Source organism: Eretmochelys imbricata, chromosome 1, assembly GCF_965152235.1.
Source record: "Eretmochelys imbricata isolate rEreImb1 chromosome 1, rEreImb1.hap1, whole genome shotgun sequence".
In the NCBI taxonomy this organism is placed as follows: Eukaryota; Metazoa; Chordata; order Testudines; family Cheloniidae; genus Eretmochelys; species Eretmochelys imbricata.
Window position 1 is genome coordinate 30,124,896 of NC_135572.1, and position 20,775 is coordinate 30,145,670.

The 20,775-nt window shown below is 42.6% G+C and overlaps 1 protein-coding gene across 6 annotated transcripts in view; it reads right to left on the reverse strand.

Annotated features, from left to right (window-relative positions):
* Positions 1 to 2,780: 2,780 nt before the first annotated feature.
* Positions 2,781 to 20,775, reverse strand: part of MTMR2 (myotubularin related protein 2) — a 78,193-nt gene continuing 60,198 nt past the window's right edge. For 2 of the 6 annotated variants that reach the window (XM_077805545.1, XM_077805537.1), the window contains 8 exons: positions 14,730 to 14,879; positions 13,701 to 13,889; positions 12,368 to 12,553; positions 9,667 to 9,873; positions 7,423 to 7,515; positions 5,432 to 5,545; positions 3,988 to 4,164; positions 2,781 to 2,979 (listed from right to left, as the gene is read on the reverse strand). In XM_077805545.1, coding sequence (XP_077661671.1) covers positions 2,818 to 2,979; positions 3,988 to 4,164; positions 5,432 to 5,545; positions 7,423 to 7,515; positions 9,667 to 9,873; positions 12,368 to 12,553; positions 13,701 to 13,889; positions 14,730 to 14,879 — 1,278 coding nt within the window. In that variant the 3' untranslated portion in view covers positions 2,781 to 2,817. Of the gene's footprint in view, positions 2,980 to 3,987; positions 4,165 to 5,431; positions 5,546 to 7,422; positions 7,516 to 9,666; positions 9,874 to 12,367; positions 12,554 to 13,700; positions 13,890 to 14,729; positions 14,880 to 19,385; positions 19,470 to 20,775 lie in introns of all 6 variants that reach the window. The other 4 variants (XM_077805521.1, XM_077805551.1, XM_077805559.1 and 1 more) reach the window with 4 other exon arrangements.

Consider the following 20,775-nt stretch of genomic DNA (forward strand, 5'->3'; position numbering starts at 1 on the left):
CTAACTAACATTCAGTGATGTTTACACTTCATCTAATGCTAGGCCATCCACAAGAGAGAAGACTTCAGCCTAATGGATTGACATAGCTGCGGAAGAGGGAGGCACACAGTAAAACACAAGTAGCTTTCCAAAGGAAATGACACTGCCTTAGAGGCAATATACATATGCTGACTGCACAATATCTGCCAAACTACTCTGATCAAGTTGTGTTTGTCTGTATCTGCAAAAAGAACAGGACTACGTGTGGCAATTTATTTAAGCATAAGCTTTCGTGGGCTACAGCTCACTTCATCATATGCATAGAATGGAACATATAGTAAGAAGATATATATACATACAAAGAACATGAAAAGGTTGAAGTTGCCATACCAACTCTAAGAGGCTAATTAATTAAGATGAGCTATTATCAGCAGGAGGGAAAAAAAAACTTGTTGTGATAATCAAGATGGCCCATTTCAGACAGTTGACAAGAAGGTGTGAGGATACTTAACATGGGGAAATAGATTCAGTTTGGGTAATGACCCAGCCACTCCCCGTGTCTATTCAAGCCCAAGTTAATGGTATCCAGTTTGCAAATTAATTCCAGTTCAGCAGTTTCTCACTGGAGTCTGTTTTTGAAGTTTTCTGTTGCAAAATTGCCACCTTTAAGTCTGGTACTGTTAAATTCCAATTTATTCATGATGACAACAGCACCTCCTTTGTCAGCCTTTTTGATTATGATGTCAGAGTTGTTCCTGAGGCTGTTGATGGCATTGTGTTCAGGACGGCTGAGGTTATGGGGCAAGTAATGCTGCTTTTCCACAATTTCAGCCTGTGCAGGTCAACGGAAGCACTCTATGTAGAAGTCCAGTATGTTGTTTCAACCTTCAGCAGGTCAAACTGCTGAACTGGAATTAATTTGTAAACTAGATACTATTAACTTGGACTTGACTAGAGTCTGGGAGTGGCTGGGTCATTACCAAAATTGAATCTCTTTCTCATGTTAAGTATCCTCACACCTTCTTGTCAACTGTCTGAAATAGGCCATCTTGATTATCATTACAAAAGTTTTTTCTCCTGCTGATAATAGCTCATCTTAATTAATTAGCCTCTTAGAGTTGGTATGACAACTTCCACCTTTTCATGTGCTTTGTATGTATGTATATCTTCTTACTATATGTTCCATTTTATGCATCTGATGAAGTGGGCTGTAGCCCATGAAAGGTTATGCTTAAATAAATTTGTTAGTCTCTAAGATGCCACAAGTACTCCTGTTCTTTTTACTCTGATCAAAACATACAGCTGCATATGGAAATGAGAGCTAGAGGCAAAGCTAAAAAGCCCTTATAAATAGGTTGACTTTTGCTACACCCCCCCAACCTCCTCATTCAAGTGCATATGCATGTATTTGGAAAGACACGATTAAAATGAAAAAAATCAGTTCAACAAAAGTAATCACCAGAAAATTGACTGTTTTCACCCTGATTTCTACAATAAAGTTATTAACATTGATTTTGGACAAAGTTTAATTGATCATTGTGCCGATGACAATGATTCTTTGTTCTAAGTCCACTGTATTCTCTTCTCTGACAGTGTAAAAAGTTATTAAGCTAGTGCTGAAATATGCTAGCAGGCTACACACCTCCATCAACTGACGGCTACTTTTACATGGCGATTGTAATACATGCAGAAAGCTTTCTTTGGTCGATACGCTTACTGTCAACGGAAGAGAAGTAAAACAGTCAGTTTGAATTTTAAGCACATCATCATGATCCCATACTGAAATACGGAAATAACTATTTACACTTACCTAAGCAAAATTAAATTGAGTTGATCCCAGCACGTGTTGCACTTGCCCTGTTTTATATCATTTACTTTGCCAGCTCTTGCATCTGAGGTGCATACACACAAAAAAAAATGCAGAAACTATGGGGATCTGTTTCCCACCCCCTCAGTAATTAACATCTGCTTCATAGTACTGAACTGGGTGAAAATAAGTGACGATTCCAGGTGAGGGGGATGGAGATAAACTTGGTCCCAAAAAGGACAAGCTGAGGGATACGAGGGGCTCATCCACTACCATGTCCTACAGGTAGAAGCTGCCCTTCCTGTAAATAAGGCATCACTTTGCAGTATTGGGTATATACCTAAAAAACAAGTCTGTTTCTTTTAAGTTCCACCTCCATGACAGAAGTAAAGTCACAGAACTTGGCCTAGCTTCCTCTGATGTATACCAGTGATTGGTTCTTTCCTATCTATCTAAATAGTAAAAAGCATTCTATTATTCAGGTCCTATCAGCATCTGTTTTTCAGTGACACGTTGGCAAAACAATTCAACTGATAGTTATATGTATATTGACATTGATAAGTCAAGCTATTCAATGGCTATATTCTAAACGTTTGAGTCAGATATGAATTCTGCAGACTGATTTCTTACTTCAGTCTCTTTTCGTTTCTTTTCAGCAAGGTGGAGAATTTTCATTGTCCTCCTCCTCTGTAGATACTTTGCTTACAGAATACTTCCTTCCAAGCAATAGTTGCTCATTCAAAGCAAAATGATTTCTAACAGCTAAGTCAGTGAGAGCTCTAGGTTTTGTTTTTAGGTGACAAGTGCAATTAGTTTTAGCATCATCTAGCCACCAAGATAATTGCATGGGATCTGCCCTTTTTTTAGCTTAAGCTTCCTCTAGTGCTACAATACTAATAAATTACCCTGGAGAGAAATGTAATAAATAAGGTGGTTGATGTCTCCAAGACACCAGGATCTAAATTCAAAGGGTTTCCTATTAGAGCTGCCCTTTTAAGGTGGTCCTGGGAAATACTTAATAGAAGTCCATATTATACAACTGTTTGTACAGGAGTGACACACTGTGCAGGAGAGCCAGCTCTCTCCGAGGATGAGGTTGATCGGTTGGTAATCTCTCTCTGGAGCTCCTCTACTTTCTTCTGCAACTCAGCCCGTTTGGCAAGAAGTTCCTTGTATCGACTGTGGACAGGCTCCTGCAATGCAAAGGAACGTGCAGCTGAGTGACAATAAAAGGCTGCATAGGCCAAGCCTGCTAAACCACTAGATGTCATTACTGCCTCAGTTGCTCTTTGTCCATTTTTTAGTTTGTAGGGTATAAGGGTTATGCCATCCTCTCCTCTTACCCACAGCGCATAAGCAAATTAATTAGCTGTTCTGACTTCCACATACCTTGCCACTTTTCTGTCACCGGCACTCTCACAGCCTGCTAGTTCCAGGGCCCTGATGCTTCTTGGCCTCAGTGGCTGTATTTTATTTACAAAGCTGATTTGGGAATGAGACAAACTAGCAGGGTAATAACATAAACATTGTGAATTGTAAAAGCTGAGACCTGCAGATCTCTCAGTCACCTCTCCCCTTGGCATCTCAATGCTGCTGATAATTAATTCAGTAGATGTCGAATAAGGGCACTTTGGAGATTCTTTTAAGTATCTCTATCTTGTTCTAAATGCTTAAATACACTGCTTCTGATTTCTAGTGACCAAGATTTTCAGAAGTGAATGCATAAAGTTAGGCCCCAAAGTCTCTCTTTACGCATCTAGGGCAAACATTTCCAAAGTGCCTCAGTGATTTGCGAGACTAAGTCCCATTGACGTTCAATGAGGCTTGGGTGCCTGAGTCCCTCCAGTAAGCGGGACCTGATGCTTCTGAAAATGCTACGCCTGCTCAAGTGATTTGATTTCTCAAAGTGCTGAGCGTCTACAGCTCCCAGGGATTTCCAGTCCACTTACCTGGGAGTCTAAAGTCAGACACCCAGTTTTTAAAATCCTGGCTGATATTTTTAAAACTAAAGTTAGGCACCTAGTTCAATTACACACGTTGCAGGTACATTGCTTGCAATTAGGTTTTGTTTTTAAATTTAAGCTGTGGCAGCTTGGGCTTGGAAGGTAGTGCAGCTCCCAGGTGCCAAGGTGACTGGTTCCTTAGGAACATCAGAGGCAAGATTTTTGACACACACAGTATTTTAGAAACAAAATGGTCACCTGTGGTTTCATCCTTGGATTCCATCTGATGTAATATCCCACCCAAAGCTCTAGGTGGCGCATGCTGGCCACAGGATACAAGACATGGTTGGAGTAGCACACGTACAAGGGATTAGTGAAGTCTTCAAGTTGGCTATTGATGTAAGACCACAATGACAGTGTCTTTTTTGGAAGGTTCTTTAAGGAAAAAAATAAAACCTGTTTTACATACCCAGCCATATGAACACTAGTATTTATCTGCACAGTTTTGACTATTTATACCAGCATATACATATGTTTACTATTAATAAAAATCTGGCTGCCTTTTCATAACTAAAAAAAAGACATTGTATGCTTTTTTCTAGACTATAAACACATGGAGGCAGGCGTATACACACTGTGGCATGCAAACATCCCTTATTTCATCTCAACCTGCAACACAATCAAGGGAATCATCATTGGCACAAAAAGGGGAAGGCTGCCTGGAGAGGAGATGGGGTTTTCTGAAGCTGGAATGACAAATGTTCAAGCCCCATGTACACTGGGAAAACTGGGACACACAATTCACCAGCAATGCGGTTTTAATAGTGATTCTGACCACTGTGTTGTCAAATTCAGCTCAGTGCACATCTATGCAACACAGCGATTAAACACCATAGTCCTGACTAGACTACAACCTCCACTGTTGCCATCCCCAGGGGAGAATTACAGATGCCATTTTCCCTAGTGTAGATGCAGCCTTTGTGTAATTAAATGGTGCTTCCAGCAAGTGGAGACTGAGCGAGCGCCATTCGTTTTCCTTTTGATTTCAGGTTGGGGTTGTACATGTAACTTTGGCTTAGTGTTTTAAGTCATGCAAATGTACCCAACATTCCTCCGCTTGCACTTTGGGTCTTGTAACTGCTTTAAGCTCTGCCAAGGTAGGCCAGGCTAGAGCACGGAACCATCCGATGTAACAAGGTACAGCCACATTCCTCCCAGTAGCCGGCAGTTCCATTCTCTCCAAGGAAAAGGGCACACCTGGCACCCTGTTACTGCCATATGGTCTGCTGGGTGTGACACGGTAGGACTGTGCACACATTTTAGTTTATACAATCAGTGTATAAACTTTCTAGTATTCCTGGGCAGGGAGTTGAAAGGATGATTTTATTTGAACTTTTGATAAACATCTCCTAGGCAAGTGATAGCTGTTAAGACAGAGGCTAATGGTTGAAGGTGCCTTTAGAGATTCTGAATACGCTGAAATGTACACAAGTCTGAAGTACAGAAATTAAGCTCTGAGTAGTTTACACCAGTTTACAGGGGGAAAGAATCCTGAATGCCAGCGTTCAGCTGGAAGACCTGTTAGGGCCAAAACTTGCTCCCACTGGAGTCACTGGGAACGTGAACAATGCCATCAGCATCATTCACCCATTTTAGGAACATTGAGGAATTGCATTATTCTTGGAAAGAGGTGAGCCCTTACCTCCTTCACCCTCTGCTGCTCACTGCTACACAGGAAGGTCCCAAACAAACAGCTGTACAGGTGGTCCAGAATGATCATCAGGAAACAGTCATTGAATTCAAATGCGGTAGGAAACTTCAAACACAACCAGGAAGATTGCGTGTTTATTTTTGTTAGTACATTGCTTGTTGCTAATAAACACACACACCACTATAACAGTCAATTGTGTTAGTTAATGAGCTGAATATACCCCCTATGCATTTCTAATTTCGGATTTGTTTGTGTTATTTGGCTGCCTCTGTCTCCAAAATCATATTACTACTTTCTGAGAACAAACGCTTTGCTCAAAAATCTGCTTTACATGTGCAGTAAGGAATTCTGAGCAAAAGCCAGAGGCCCGAAGAGTCTGATCACTGCATTTATATACACCCAGAGCTGCTTAAACTGGAGCTTGCAGTTTATGCAGGTCTCTAATGCCAGAACTTTAATGAGGTTATGAACAAAAGGGTGCCGCAGATATAAAATAAACAAACTCTAAGTAGGAGTGAAAGCTCTATCTATTTAAATGGAAACAATTCACGCATCCAATTGGAAGTTTTCCATGAGGCTGCAGCAGAAGGCCATGAAACCAGTTCACATGTTGGGAATAGGTCGTGGGAACCTAGGAATTGCCATCACATGCAAGGCCTTAACATTGGCTGAAGCCTCTAGGTGTACTGTAATACACATGTATAACAATAATCTGAGCTGCTTGGAAAACAGATACAAAACTTCACTACATTTTTCCCCCTTTTGTTTTAAAAATAGTTTTTCAAAATTTAATCAGAACTTTTCTGAATATTGAATAATTCTGACTCGCTCTATAGAAGGTGGAAAACCTGGGGGGGTGGGGGGGGAGTTGTGAAAACTGCATCCCCATTTTTTTTTGAGTCAGGGCAGAGCTATGCAGTAAGGAAGGTGGGCCGGATCTGGAGTTGTGTGCGAGCGTGATATGGTGTATGTGTGGGTGGGTGAGGGTGCAGTCAGAGCAGGGTCAGGGGACAGAGAGAAGTGTGAGGGTGGGGTGGGTTGAAACGGTGTGGTGCGGGAAACAAGGGGACAGCAGAAAATCTTGTTCTGTACCCCTTACCATCCTGTCCTCCCTGGCTTCTGAGCCCTATTCCCAAGGCTAGATGATATAACAGGTCTTTTCCATCTCTGATGCCTATGCGTCTACGTCATCAGCTGCCATTCAGTCCATCCCAAACACCTACTCCTCCCAAGGAACTTGATGAGAGAAGGATTAAGACGACCACTGAGAAGGATGCTTTAGCAACATCCAAGAAAGGGACATGCTGCCACCTCTCCTGTTTGGCGACTGAAAAGTACCATCTAAAATGGCATCCCTGTTCACCATTTTTATCATAGGTCGTTTTTTTCAATGGTGTCTAGGCACCTTTGTCTAAAGGATAAAAATACAACCTACAGGCCCTGGCGCAGAGGCCAAGTGCAGAGTGGACACAGCGGCATGGCTCTCACTCTAAGCCCCTGGAGATGTTCCCTCCAGAGCAGAAGAAATTTAAGTGGCCCTGCTCGTACAGTACATGGTCTGTGGGTAAAGGAGACTCCAGTGCATAATCATTCACAATTTAGGAGCAATGCATTCACTTTTAGAACATGTTAAAGTGAAACAAAACCCAGCTGTCTTCAATCCCGTCTCCTCTCACACAATTAATGCCACTTGGGGAAAATAAATTTTTCAAAAGTCACAAAATGATTAAGGAGCTTAAGTCTGATTTTCAAAAGTGTCTTAGTCACTTAGGCTCCTAAATCCCATACGGATTAAATGATGACAGTTAGGCTCCTAACTCACTTAGTCACTTTTGACAATTATACCCAAACAAAAACAGAAAAGAACAAAAAAGCCACACAGAGGATGCTGTATTTTAATTTCAAAGTTGAACAGCAAGATTACTGGCCAGACACACCCATCTAAGTCCTGCATAAAGCATGTTTGCAGCTTAGAAATTTACCTGTCTTGTCATTTGCCAGACACAATCAATGAACTGGAGAAATACGGGAGATCTGTCTGCATCTGCATGATTCTTATCTCCATGGCCAACTCTCTGATGCAAAACAAAAAAAGAACATGAACTAATACAGTGCTTCACAAAAATAGCTTGGATTCTGTGTACCTGGGTTACCAATGCAGCAGCCCGCAATAGCTGTAAGATAGTCTAAAAGTGTCCTGATTTTGCTGTGTTTATATTAGTAAGTGCAGAAGTTCTGGACAGCTAGTCCTCTAGTATTTGAAGTGAGATCATTTCTGAGGGACATATTAAGTGCACTTAAGAAAGAACTAAAAACAAAAGTGATCTGAATAGAAGCTCCAGATGTTATTCCGACATGGATTTCATTTACCAGCTAGAGTTCAAACTAGACTAGAAAAAGTTTAAACTTTTGTTCCTTTCAATTATATATATCATCATCCTCCTCTTCAATCAGTAGTACAATATAATGGAGCCAAGCGTTACACAGAAACACAGCCCCTAATGATAATTATAACATAGCACTTCCTAGCTGCCAAGCCCTGTACAAACACTTGCTCATCCTCACCACCCCATGAGAGGTAGTTATGAAAGTGCCTCTAAGAAGTAGGCCTCTGACACTGACCTGGATGCATGGCCTTGGGCAAATCACTTAAGGTCCCAATTCAGCAAGCACTGAAGCCATAGAGGTCGTAGAAGACTTTTTAAATTAAAGGCTGGGGGAAGGCTGAGAGGTGCGGAGGACCACACGGTCTGGATGGAGACATCCATTAGGGGAGGATTTATTAGAGGCGGATAATCTATATCCCTACTAAAGAGGAGAGGATAGAAATTGATAAAGTACATGTAGGAAGTCCAGAGAAAATTCAGATGAAAAAGAGTCCCATTCAGTTACATCACATGAAGGCACGCAATTGTACCCAACTTAATATTGACAACTTTTTATAAGTGCTTGGATACAAATGCTGATGTCTAAATCCTAAAATGGGTGAACTTGAGTGCCTGGTATTAAATGAGTATATTGATATAATAGCCCTCACAGAAACTTGGTGGAATGATAATCAATGGGACACAGTAATACCAGGGTACAAAATATATAGGAATGACAGAATAGGTCTATGAATGGTGTGGCGAGAGTGAATAGAGAAGTGTTATTTACCTCTTCATACAACACAAGAACAAGGGATCACCCAATGAAATTAACAGGCAGCAGGTTTAAAACAAACAAAGGAAGTACTTGTACATACAAGTACATACAATGCACAGCAAACCTATGGAACTCATTGCCAGGAGATATTGTGAAGGCCAAAAGTGTAGCTGGGTTCAAAAAAAGAATTAGATAAGTTCAATGGCTATTAGCCAAGATGGTCAGGGACACAACCCCATGCTCCGGTTGTCCCTAAACCTCCGTTTGCCAGAAGCTGGGGCTGGACGACGAGATGGATCACTCAATAACTGCCCTGTTCTGTTCGTTCCTTCTGGAGCACCTGACATTAGCCATTGCTGGAAGACGGGATAGTGGGCCAAATGGACCATTGGTCTGACCCAGAAGAGCCACTCTTCTGGTCTTAAGCATGTAGGTAATAATAATACCTCTCTCTTATAGAATACTTTTCATATGTAGATCTCAAAGTGCTTTACAGAGAAGATCAGCATCGTTATCTCCCTTTTATAGATGGGACTAATCATCTCCTTACAGTTTAAGCACATGGTTTACTGTTTTGCTGGATTGGGCCGTCAATCACTCGACTACCTCAGTTTCCCCACATGTAAAACGGGGGATAACATCACAAGTAAGAAGATGGGAAAACTGTTAAGTGACCACCCAAGATCACATAATGAAATCAGTGCCACAGGTAAGTATTAGATACAGTATTAGATCAGATAACATTAACCAACATCAACTGACTGCAATCTAAGGACAATGAGCAAAAATCAACGAGTGAGCTGTAGTTCATGAAAAATTATGCTCAAATAAATTTGTTAGTCTCTAAGGTACCACAAGTACTCCTGTTCTTTTTGCGGATACAGACTAACACGGCTGCTACTCTGAAACCTGAAGGATATAATGCTTTTCAGTGCCATTCACCTTTACTCTGAGCTCAGCTCTGATCAAGTAACATTGATTAAAGGAACATATATAGACCTTTTGCCTATGTCACTAATCCAGTGAGATGCTCTTCATTCAACACCTAGCAACTGAATCTGCTCAAAAGGCTATTGACTCACCAGCTGAAATCTGTGCCCAAAGCTCAGCCATTCCTTCTCCACAAGCACCTCGAACCCCCTTATTGTTCGATAGTAGCCATCGAGAATGAGCATGGACAGAGAAGTGAGCTGAGCTGTTCGGTCCCAGCCGTCGCTGCAGTGCACAACCACAGAGGTTTTCCCCGACTCCACCTTATCAGCAATCCGAAGAGCGCCGGCAAGAATTAGCTGAAACACAGACAGGGCACTAGTGAAGTTTCTCCATAGAATATGAACTACAAGTGGAGAATTGCCGGTGACACCACTAGACAAGACAAGGGCCATGTCTAGGGACTTTTGGAATCAGGCCCAAGGGCCATGTCAACACTTTTGGAATCAGGCCCAAGCTTCACAATTGTAACTGAGACAGGAGCTTGGTTACAGGGTGGTTATGCCCTAGTGAGGTTACAAGTTGTAGGGTAGACATGACTCTGGAAGTGTCCCAGTAGCCAGATGAAATACTTGGACAGTCCAGAATTTAAACCCAGTTCCCTGGACACAATTAAATCCCATCTATGCTAAAATTTTAATCCTGTTTTAATCATGTCAGGGAACAGCGCTGCTGTAACCAAGTCCCTTGTCTCGGCTACAGCAGTAGTGTCCATGGGAAACCTAGATTGGTTGTATTTTCCCACAGGAAGAAACTGTCGAGCCTGCTTTTCCAAGAACAGTTCTGTACTATCCTTTTTTCCTGTAAATGCATAATTTCAGGGAGTTGACCTTTATGTGCTAACCCTGCAAATATAGGTAATCTAATTTTGTCAGATGAGTGAGACTTGGGGCTTGTGTACATAGGGAAACTGGCTGGTATAGCTGGAATAATTATTCCCACTGTAGCTAAACTGGTCAATTTCCCCATGTAGACAAGCCCTTGTTCCAAGTGTTAGTGCAGGGGTGAGCAAACTACGGCTTGCGAGCCAGATCTGGCCCCTCGGGGCTTTGGATGCGGCCTGTGGGATTGCCACCTCCGCGGGCTCCGCGCTGCTCCGGGACGCGGCCACACCACATCGCTGCAGCCCCTGGGGGTGGGGGTGGGGCAGCAGAGAGCTCCGTATGTTGCTCTTGCCTGTGGGTACCTCTCCCAAAGCTCCCATTGGCCAGGAATGGGTTACCGTGGCTAATGCGAGCTTCGGGGGAGGTACCTACAGGCGAGGGAAACACGTGAAGCCCTCCCCACTCCCCCGACTCCCAGGGGCGGCGCGGCGACATGGTGCCAGCCGCTTCCCAGAGCGGTGCGGTGCGGCGCAGCCCCGGGGCAAGCATGCAGGGAGCCGGTCCTGGCCCCGGTGCATGCCGCTGCCACCCTGGAGCCGCTCTAGGTAAGTGGTGCTGAGCCGGAGCCTGAACCCCTCCTGCACACCGCACCCCAACTCCCTGCCCTGAGCCCCCTGCCGCCTCCTGCGCCCCAACCCCCTGCCTGAGCCCCCTCCTGCACCCTAACCCCCTTCCGTGAGCCCCCTCATATGCCCCGCACCCCTCCTCTGCCCCAACCCCTTGCCCTGAGCCCCTTCCTGCACACCGCACCCCCTTCCACACCCCGCACCTCAGCATCCTTGCCCCGGCCATGCAAGCAATTTCCTCACCCGGATGTGGCCCTCCGGCCAAAAAGTTTGCTCACCCTTGTGTTAGTGCATTGGGCATTTTTACATTAATAGGTTATTCACCCCCCCAAAACAGCTATCTATAAACACACGCACCCATAGAATACTGATTTACTCTGGCTAAATATGTTCTGCCAACTGAACAGCTGACATCAAACTATTCAGCTGTAAGGAACAGTGCAGGACAAACAAGATAGTGTACTACTCTTCCCAAAGATTTGGCTTGCTGCCTCCTACTTTTAGACTTGAAACTACTGGCTTTCCCTGGGACAACTGTGTAGTATGTACTCACATACCAAATTCACATTCTGGAGAGGAAAAACCCTTGCTGATTTTCAGTGAAACAACAACATAGGATAAAAATCGTAGGCCAAATCTAGCAAAAATCTATGTTAATGTGGCAGCTGAAAGCTTCTTATTTATACATAAATGGCTTTTTCTCTCTCTCTCTAGAGCTGTTTGCAACTGGGAGCCCTTAATACCCACCTAAAGCAGGGGAAGCTGATGGTACTCAGCACTTTACACAAATAGGCCCCTCATTTCTTTCTCTCTCTTGGTTTATCAGGATTATAGAGAATCTTATTTTAAAAGATTTCCTTCTGGGGGATGAAAACGACTTAATAATTCATCTGGTGCCATTTATATTTTCTCCCATACAAAGTGAAAAACATATATTTTTAGTGCAGATTACTTTTATAGAGAGTAAGAAAAACAAGAATGAAAGAAAGAACTAATATAAAGTCTCTGTGAGACAGAAAACTTGGACTTTGGCCCCAATCCCAACATGTGCTTACCTATATGCATGTGCTTAACTTTACTCATTATGAGTCCCAATGAACTTCCCATTGACCGCAGTGGAACTCCTGAGAGTGCATAAAGTTAAGCACATGTGTAAGTCTTTGCAGGATCAGGGTCTTATTCTGTAATATTCTGAGTCTGAAATGAAACACAAAGTAGCAGCTGCTTCGCAGCTGCCCCAGGAGTAGACAGACTCTTCTGCTTTTATAGAAGTAGAAAGTAGAATGACCCCTCCTTTCAGTTAGATAGATACATACATCACGGATACTAAAACACATGCACACCTTGATATGTTCCAGCCAATGAGTCGATTCCAAATTGGACAGCCAATGAGTCTCCTCAATGTTAGGATATACAATCTCCTTCAGTTTTCTCAATGATTCTCTCATAACATGAATATTGTGAATGTCCAAGAAAACTAATTCTGCATTCTGATAGGCATCCTCACTTTCATAGCCCCCTCCTTTAGCCTGGGAAACAAAAACAAACCCATAGAAAATCATCAACAAAATTGTGTTTGGTCTTTCAACCCAGTAGCATTTACATATCAAATAATATTTGTCCTGTATTATCAAAACAATTACAAATAGGCTATCAAAATCCTGATGAAAGAAAGCAGGAAACAGACCTATGCATTGTATTCATTTTACAAACAGGGACAAGGCTATTCCTGTACATAATCTTTAATAGATTTTTCCTGCAGAAATGGTTTTTCCTTAATACTATAATTTGTACCTATGTTAAACTGCTGAATATCATATACAAAGGTTAATTTTTATTTTTGATAATTATTAGTTACCACCGCTGAAGTTACAAATTCATCAGACTCACTATGCTACAGTCTGGCAGTCCCACTTTGGGATCCTATGGGAAGGGCTGCATTTTTCCCACTGGTAATTGTCCTTTAAAGGGTGATGAACATAGAGAAAATCCAGATCCTAGGCAGAAAAGGGATTCTTGCATGTAAACAAAGCCCGATATCTATTGTATGCTACATAACAACATTAAAACACGGGTCTGGTCCTGGGCTGCTTTATTAGTCATTCCACTGACTGTCTGACTCTGATAAATCACACGACAGGTCATCACATTTTCAAAAGCGACCATGGATTTCAGATGCCCAGCTCGAGGTGTCTCAGGCCCTATTTTCAATGGTCCTGAACATCCACAGGTCCTGTTAAAGACAATATGCACAGAGGGTGCTCAACACTTTCAGAAACAGGCCCAAGCTGCTGGGCACAGAAAAACAGAAGCATCCAAGATTCAAGGTGCCAGAATCTCTGTTCTGAACAAAACACCCTGAACTAAGCCTGTTCTTAAACCCTCTGTGGCTGGCTTAGAGGTCTTTTCTTCCTCTACATTCTGAGGCCCTGATCCTGCAACTGGATTCATGTAGGTGGATCCTTCCACCTACACAGAGTTCCACTGACATCAGCAGGACTCTGTGTAGGTGGCAAGGGTCTTCCTGCACAAATCTAGCTGCACAATTGGAGCCATTGTCAATGCAACAATTCTACCACGGCAACCCCATCTTCGTCCACACGGATAATATTAAAGGAGGGCAGTAGGCTAACTCTGAATTGCAACATCCTCTGCTGCTGAGAGAGCACATCTAACCTTATTGGCTACGGCATTAACGCTAGGCCTCGCGTCAAAGATGAAGATTTTATGGGACTGAGCATTGGAATCCATGATGGACTGAAGATACTTTTCATCCTCTTTGCTTCGCTTTCCACTCACTCCAACCATCGGCTGGCTACAGCGCGTGATCGTAGCTTGGCTTTCGGGATGAATCCATGACAAAACCTTTCACAATACACAGGAAAAAAATGGAGACAGGAATTCAGTAGGATAGTGAAATGATTGATCTGTAACTGATTCTGTTGGATCCATTCCTTGTATTTGGTTTGGTTCCAGAGGATTGGACCAAATTAAGTCATGACTAAATTAAAGTGAAAGCACTGTCCTGTATTTTGTTCTTTAACTTCTGTACGTTCCCAAATCTGGACCCACTTACAAATGTAAGAATATGCTTAAACCTGGCTTTTAAATGTAGTACAGCTAATTCTCCTGTCATTCAGTTATGTGCTCAGTAAGACACACCCTTTTTCACACATGCCCATTGTGCTGAATTTTGTTTTAATTTTCCCCATTTAAACTGTAAGCTCCTTTGGGCAGGGACTTATCTTTTTATATTCCTGTGAAGCAAATAGCATAATATTGGCTTGCTGCTGAAATAATAAAGGTAATGTTTATGGCATTCCTTATTTATAACCTGATGTTAATAAGAGTCTTCCTCAACCGTAATATAAGACTTCAGAAAAAAAGTATTCAGTTACCCCCCAAAAATCAGAAAAGGCAGAAAATTTTGAATTAAACGGGCTAATTTTGTATCCTAGAAAATTAAGTTGTATTGCAGTCTGGATTTAGTTCAATTTTCTTATCTTCTTAGCACTTCAGTTTAGTCTATGTCTCTTTCATGAAAATGCTGCCTTCAAACTCCTTGCAGAAGTCTTCCCGTTGCATTTATTATCCATCAACCATTTGGGTTTGCTCCCTGGCATCCTTTGTCTGATCATTGCATTATTTATGGTACAAAGGTCTTTATAAAACCACATCGACGTTATCTTCCTCTGTTATACTCACTGGTATGCGACCCCTTGATCTGAAAGATGCCACTCTCTTTAATTCTTCATCGGGAATATTCACGGGCACGACTAGAATGGCAGGGTATGTATCACACAGCTCGTAGCGCTCGTTTATCTTGGTTATTCTCCAGCTTTCATTGGGAATTCCCTGCATATGAAACAGTAGTTAAGAAAATCAACTACTACAGGGTCCCCAGCCCAAGGAAAGAGACCAGCGGACTTTGCCGTCACTTCTAAGAATTTAAATTCAAGGGCACATACAAGCGCGTCTGTATTAAGGAAGGAAACGTATGGCAGCAATGCCAGTTGTATGAAATGGCCAGTTATCTCTCTTGTCTTTGTGATGGGGTTGGTAAAGTGCTCCCCTGCAAGAGGGACAGTGATTTAGCTCATGGAGACCAAGCAGTGGAGAATATCAGTGAGGGCGGGTAAAACTACAAGACCCAAATCCACATCACACACGGAAAATACATTGTGAAACAGGTGAGGCAATGCTTTGACAGCAACTTTCTCCCTGCTCCCATTGTGGCCCCTAACGTAACTGGCTGCAGGAACAGAGCACAGGACAGGAGCCGGCCAGCCCAAGCTTCTCTTCTTCTCTGTCACTCAGATCAACCTTGGATGGCACCCCAGTGATGCTCACAACACGCACCCCTTTTTGGTGAGTGGGGATGGGAGCCACCAGACAAGGTGGAGGAGAGACCAGAAGGGAGAAGAGTCAGTAAAGCACATGGAAATGAGAAGGGGGGAGACAGACAATGGAAAAAGGAGAGAGAAAATAAAGGAGCAATGTTAGTAACTGTGTCAGGACATGGTTCAGAGGACGTGGGATTCCCATCAACCAGTCCCCCATGTCAACTGGGGCTTCTCATAAGGAACTGACAAGCTCTGGTTTAGGGTGTCCACACACCAATGCTGTTTTGACACAACTGTTTTGGTATGTGGCTGCACCCAGGAATTCTGGGATCCAGAAGCACTTTTTCCTATAGCACCCTGTGTAGCAGTTGTGGAACTAGTATGTAATAATCTAAGAATACTGAGATGGAAGAATTTTATGAACCCTGAAAGGGACCTGGTCAGCAAGGTGAGGTTACTGTACAACTATGGTGGGTTATTAGAATTTCCTGTATGATTGTACTGATCTAACTTGTACTGGGAGCAGTGGAATGTTTATTATATGCCTGTAATACTTGAATTCAGTGGGGGCTGAGCAGGAAGTCAACACAATGGCTTCCCAGATAAGAACATCCTGGTACACACTTGGAAGAGAACGAGGGAGGCTATGAGTTGCAAGGACCCTTCCTACCTCCTGTCTCTGTCTAGCTACATGCCTTGTTTTCCTAAAGTGGGGCATTAGCAGATCAAAGGGCTATAAACAGTTACAAAGGGACTGGATTCCTGTGAAGGGAGGTGATTAAAGGACTGAGCAAGATTTAAAGTGACACTCCCTGAAGCAGGGAGCAGGTCAATGAGACTTGACAGGGAGACAAGCTGACATACAGAGAGGTATAGATGCCTGGAAGGGAGATGGTTTATCTTCTCCAGGTAGGCTCGCACCACTTGCAGTCCCTGAACTCAGGAGCATAAAGAGCCGCATCTGTGCAGAGTCCCTGCACGAGGGCACAGGGAGGAAAGCAACTTATGCCCCCTCCATTCAGGGACCAGACGCTATCTGCCTCATAGTATTGGCTCATGCTATTCTTTAATCTCTTGTTACTTACATTCACATCATCTAAACATGCAGCATATGGACTTTTAGTCACCTGAATCACGCCCCCTGTTGGTCACATGGTGAAAATGCAGGCATTGAATTAGACCGGATGTGAAGGCCACAATCCCATAAAGCACATGTGCTTAAAGTTAAGCATAAGTACTTTCCACTGAAACCCAAACCACTAGTCTCATGCTTAAAGTTAAGCACGTGCTTAACTGCTTTACTGAATCAGAGTCTAATTGAGGGAAGATTCTACACTAAGCCTGATTTTGAATCGTTTTTCCATCAATTCCTGTTTTCCCTTCCTAGGAAATGTTCCCTTTTAAAAATCTGTTCTCTTTCTCTACCTTTCTGCTTCTGGGCAAGCATTGATGCTCTTCCCTCTCCAGCACCGCTTCAAGTATCTTTTCCTATTTGTTTGTTCTGAAACCTGCATGCTGAGATTCTACCACGCATCTAACCAGAGCATAGTATCATTCCAGCACACCTTCCTTGGGGAAACATCACACATTTCGAGCTTCGAACCCCTTGTAAGATTTTCCAATTGCTCCCCACCTTGTTTGAAACTTGAAAGCTTTACGTTATTCCCAAGTCATCTAGAAGCCTTTTGGGCTTAGCGGAATTTTACTCATTTGGCAGTTCTGTTTCATATTTTGCCAGTCAGCGTGTAATAAAAATCAGGGAGCGATTTCAGTTTGAAATTTAATTTGCCACATATGATCTCAATTACCAACTCAGACCCAAGCCTCTCTCAGGTCCTTTTGTTCTCTACACGTTGTTTATTATTCTCCGTCATTTTATGTGACTGATAATTTTTAATAAGTTACACGCTTCTCTCTTTCCTCAGGGACATTTACAGAGTAGTTTGGGGTTCACTTAGCAGATCCTTCCTCATCTCCAGGATCTCTATTGTAGCCATCTCCTCTAGATCATTTATGCAAATTTGAAGAGATCACATCACATCCATGGTTTCAAACACATCTGGCATTGGCAACCCTATCCTCCTCCAGAAGTCAGACCTTTTCTGAATGCCTGACAGCTGGCTTCTACTTGTTGCCCTCTACTCCCGCATCCAGAGAGAAAAGATCCACTTGGTCTGTGAGATGCCAATTAAGATGCAAGACCATGGGGTCCCTGTAGAATCAATGCACTGCTTGTGCCAAAACCAGCTCTCCCAGAATTTTTTTTAAATCCATTCCAGAGGTTCTCTAGATAACACATACATTTTGCCTCTGTGATTTCTGTTCACACTTCATATGGTCACAGATAGGTAATCTCATTATCGAATTTGCTATATTATCCCAGTTTTGTTATAGTATGCACAAATCCCAGTACCATGCCAGGAACACAATACTGATTTATTAATGGACAGTTATTATTTTAACAAGAATATCATATTATTTACACATTATCCGATGCATTCAATAAGATTCAAGTAAAGATTCAAAACAAGGATCAGACACTTACTTATACAGACCCAGACAATGAGAACATCCAGAGTTACAAACAGCAATAAATAAATAGATCGAAATACCCCAAAGTTTGGCAAGGGACAAATACCCTCATGATTCAGGACCTAAGCAAACCTTCCATCACAGTCAGAATTCAGATCATGCCTTGTCTTCACTGCAAAACCCAAGTGTGTTTTTACACTGAGATAGCTAACTCGATGTAACATCCTAGAGGAGACAAGGCTTTGTAATTTTTACCTTAATGTAACTAGTCAAGGTAAACCCTAGGCTTGAGGGATGGGGGGGGGGGGGGGGAGAAAGATGGTTGATCTCAATTACATATATACCTGTGCGTTGTCTCCCCTCTGATTTTACATTGAGAGAGCTATCTCAATGCAAATAACCCACTTTTCTTGCAGAGAAGACATAATCCTAGGAAGAAGTTGGTAGGGTTCCCCCACACTGCGCCCTGAATGTCTATACTGCAATTTTATAGCCTGGCAGCCCAAGCCCCGCAATCCCAAGTCAGCTGACCCAGGCCAGTATGGCCACACCATGGGTCTTTTATTGCAGTGTAGACGTACCCCTAGAGTTCGTTACCTCAAGTTAACTATTGCCAAGTAACTCAAAGTAGTTAACACCTTTGTAAAGGCCAGTCTGGATACACTCCAAATCTTTGTTCCAGGCTATGGACATTTGTACCTTACCCTGCCTAGGCTGATCCCTTAAAATAGCCCCCAAGACAATGTACAGTATATATTACAATATTTATATGGATTTTCTCCTTCCAACTTCCTACTTAAAACATTTAAAAAAAACTCTTTAAAGAAACATTTTTTATTTAAAAAGAAAAAAACCCTTAGGAAACTGTAAATGTCTAGAAAAAGGATTAAAACTAATTAAAGCATGATGGAAAAACCGTAACACCGATCATTAAATAGGGGCTGATCTACACTGAAAACTTACATTGGTATAGCTGTATCTCTTGGGGTGTGACAAACCCTCTTACCCCTGGTGTAAATAGTGCTAGTTTGAGAAAAGAATTCTTCCATCGACCTAACAACTGCCTCTCGGGCAGGCGCATGAACTACAGTGATGGGAGAACCATGGTCGTGGTTTTAAGCGTAGACATACCCTAGAAAGTTCAATGGGCTTGTGCCTATACTAGCAAAATTAGCACTCATTTCAGCAGCTGCCAGCACCTCTGTAGCCGACAGTGTAGACAGAGGCCACAGGTGTTTTTACCGCGTTATCAGGAAAATAGCAGCAACCTGAGTCCCCTTTACACTAATGTTTAAGGTGTTGTTACTGCCTGTGGGGCTGGACCTCTGCTGTCAGTTACTGAAATATGCTGACCACTGCCCTGACCCTGCAGACACTTCTGAGTTGGGTTCTTCCTCCTTACACACCATCAGTAATTCTATTCCAGCCAAGACCTTACCTTCCAGAGAATAACGTACAGGAGCAAGGATGTGAAACGAGCACCTACCTGTCTTCTGTACTCCAAAATAGGGTCATACATCTTCCAGCCATTTTCAGGGAAAACCTCTCTGTATTCAAATGCAAAAAGGGGCTGAGAGAAAGAACATTTACCATTAAATACTCAAAGTTCATTTTCCATGTTATCTGACATCTCAGATAATAACCGGTGACTCTTCTTTTGTTTCTACGACACTACTTTTCTTCAAGCCTTTGTAAAGTAATTGACACGCCCGCTCTACAGTGTAATTAACACACCAACGTACATTCCTCCATGTTCATTATCACACTGATCTATTACCTCCTACATCACAGGGACAAAAGGTGTTTATTATTAAAAGAAAATGACTTGTGTGGCAAGAAGGCTCCTCTCACACATTATGTAGAAGTGCATCCTTTACTAAAGCAACAACTGCATGGTCATCACATCCTTGAACGGACCAGCTGTTCTGCAGATGCGAGAGTAGTCAGCCAAATATTGACTGTGAACCTCTGACAGATTTCATTGTATCCTGAACATTTTGCTCCATTACAAGCATGTGAGCATCAGTGAGAAAAGTCCCCACCCAAGCTTCTCAAATAATTGTACAGTGACACAGAGGAGTTGCATTTCCTTTACACATGAAGAATATACTATATTTCAGTTACAAAATATGGCATGATCCTGCAACTTCTTGCAAGTGGATGCAGCAATCTGTCTGCACAGAGCCCCGCTGAAATAAGTAGGTCCCACTCAAGTGTGGCACAGGGGAGTTCTCTCACTGATACTCACATCAGTGGGTCTCCACAATGCAGGCACAGAATGAACATGCACACAAAGTTGCAGGATTGGGGAATTTATGAAATTTGCTCAAACAATTTCATGTAAAATGTGACAAACTGCTGCTCTAACTGCCATGAAATCAATGAAAAGACTCCCATTGACTTTAGTAGAGCAGGCTTTGAGGCCGTACGGGCATTTAATAACTATTAATAAATAATAATAATAATTTACACTTAAAGAATACTTTCCATTTAACATCGCACTGCTTTACAGATATTAATTAATAAAGTCTCAGCACTCCTGGGGAGTAAGCAATTTATTATTATTTTAGAAATGGGAAAATGAGACAAAAAAGTGACTTGCCCAAGATCATCTTGGAAGTTTGTGACAGATACAGGAACAGAATCCAATCTCGGGACTCCTGCTCTTGGGCTTTAATCACTAAACCAGACCGCCTGTCGTTTCAACACACCTAGAATTCCAGAAGACCTCGATCTAAGCAGCATTTTGTCCACATAGGGTACGTCTACACTGCAATTAAAAACCTGCAGCAGGCCTGTGCCAACTGACTCGGGCTAAGGGGCTGTTGAACTGCACTGTAGATGTTCAGGTTCTAGGACCCTGAGAGATGGGAGGG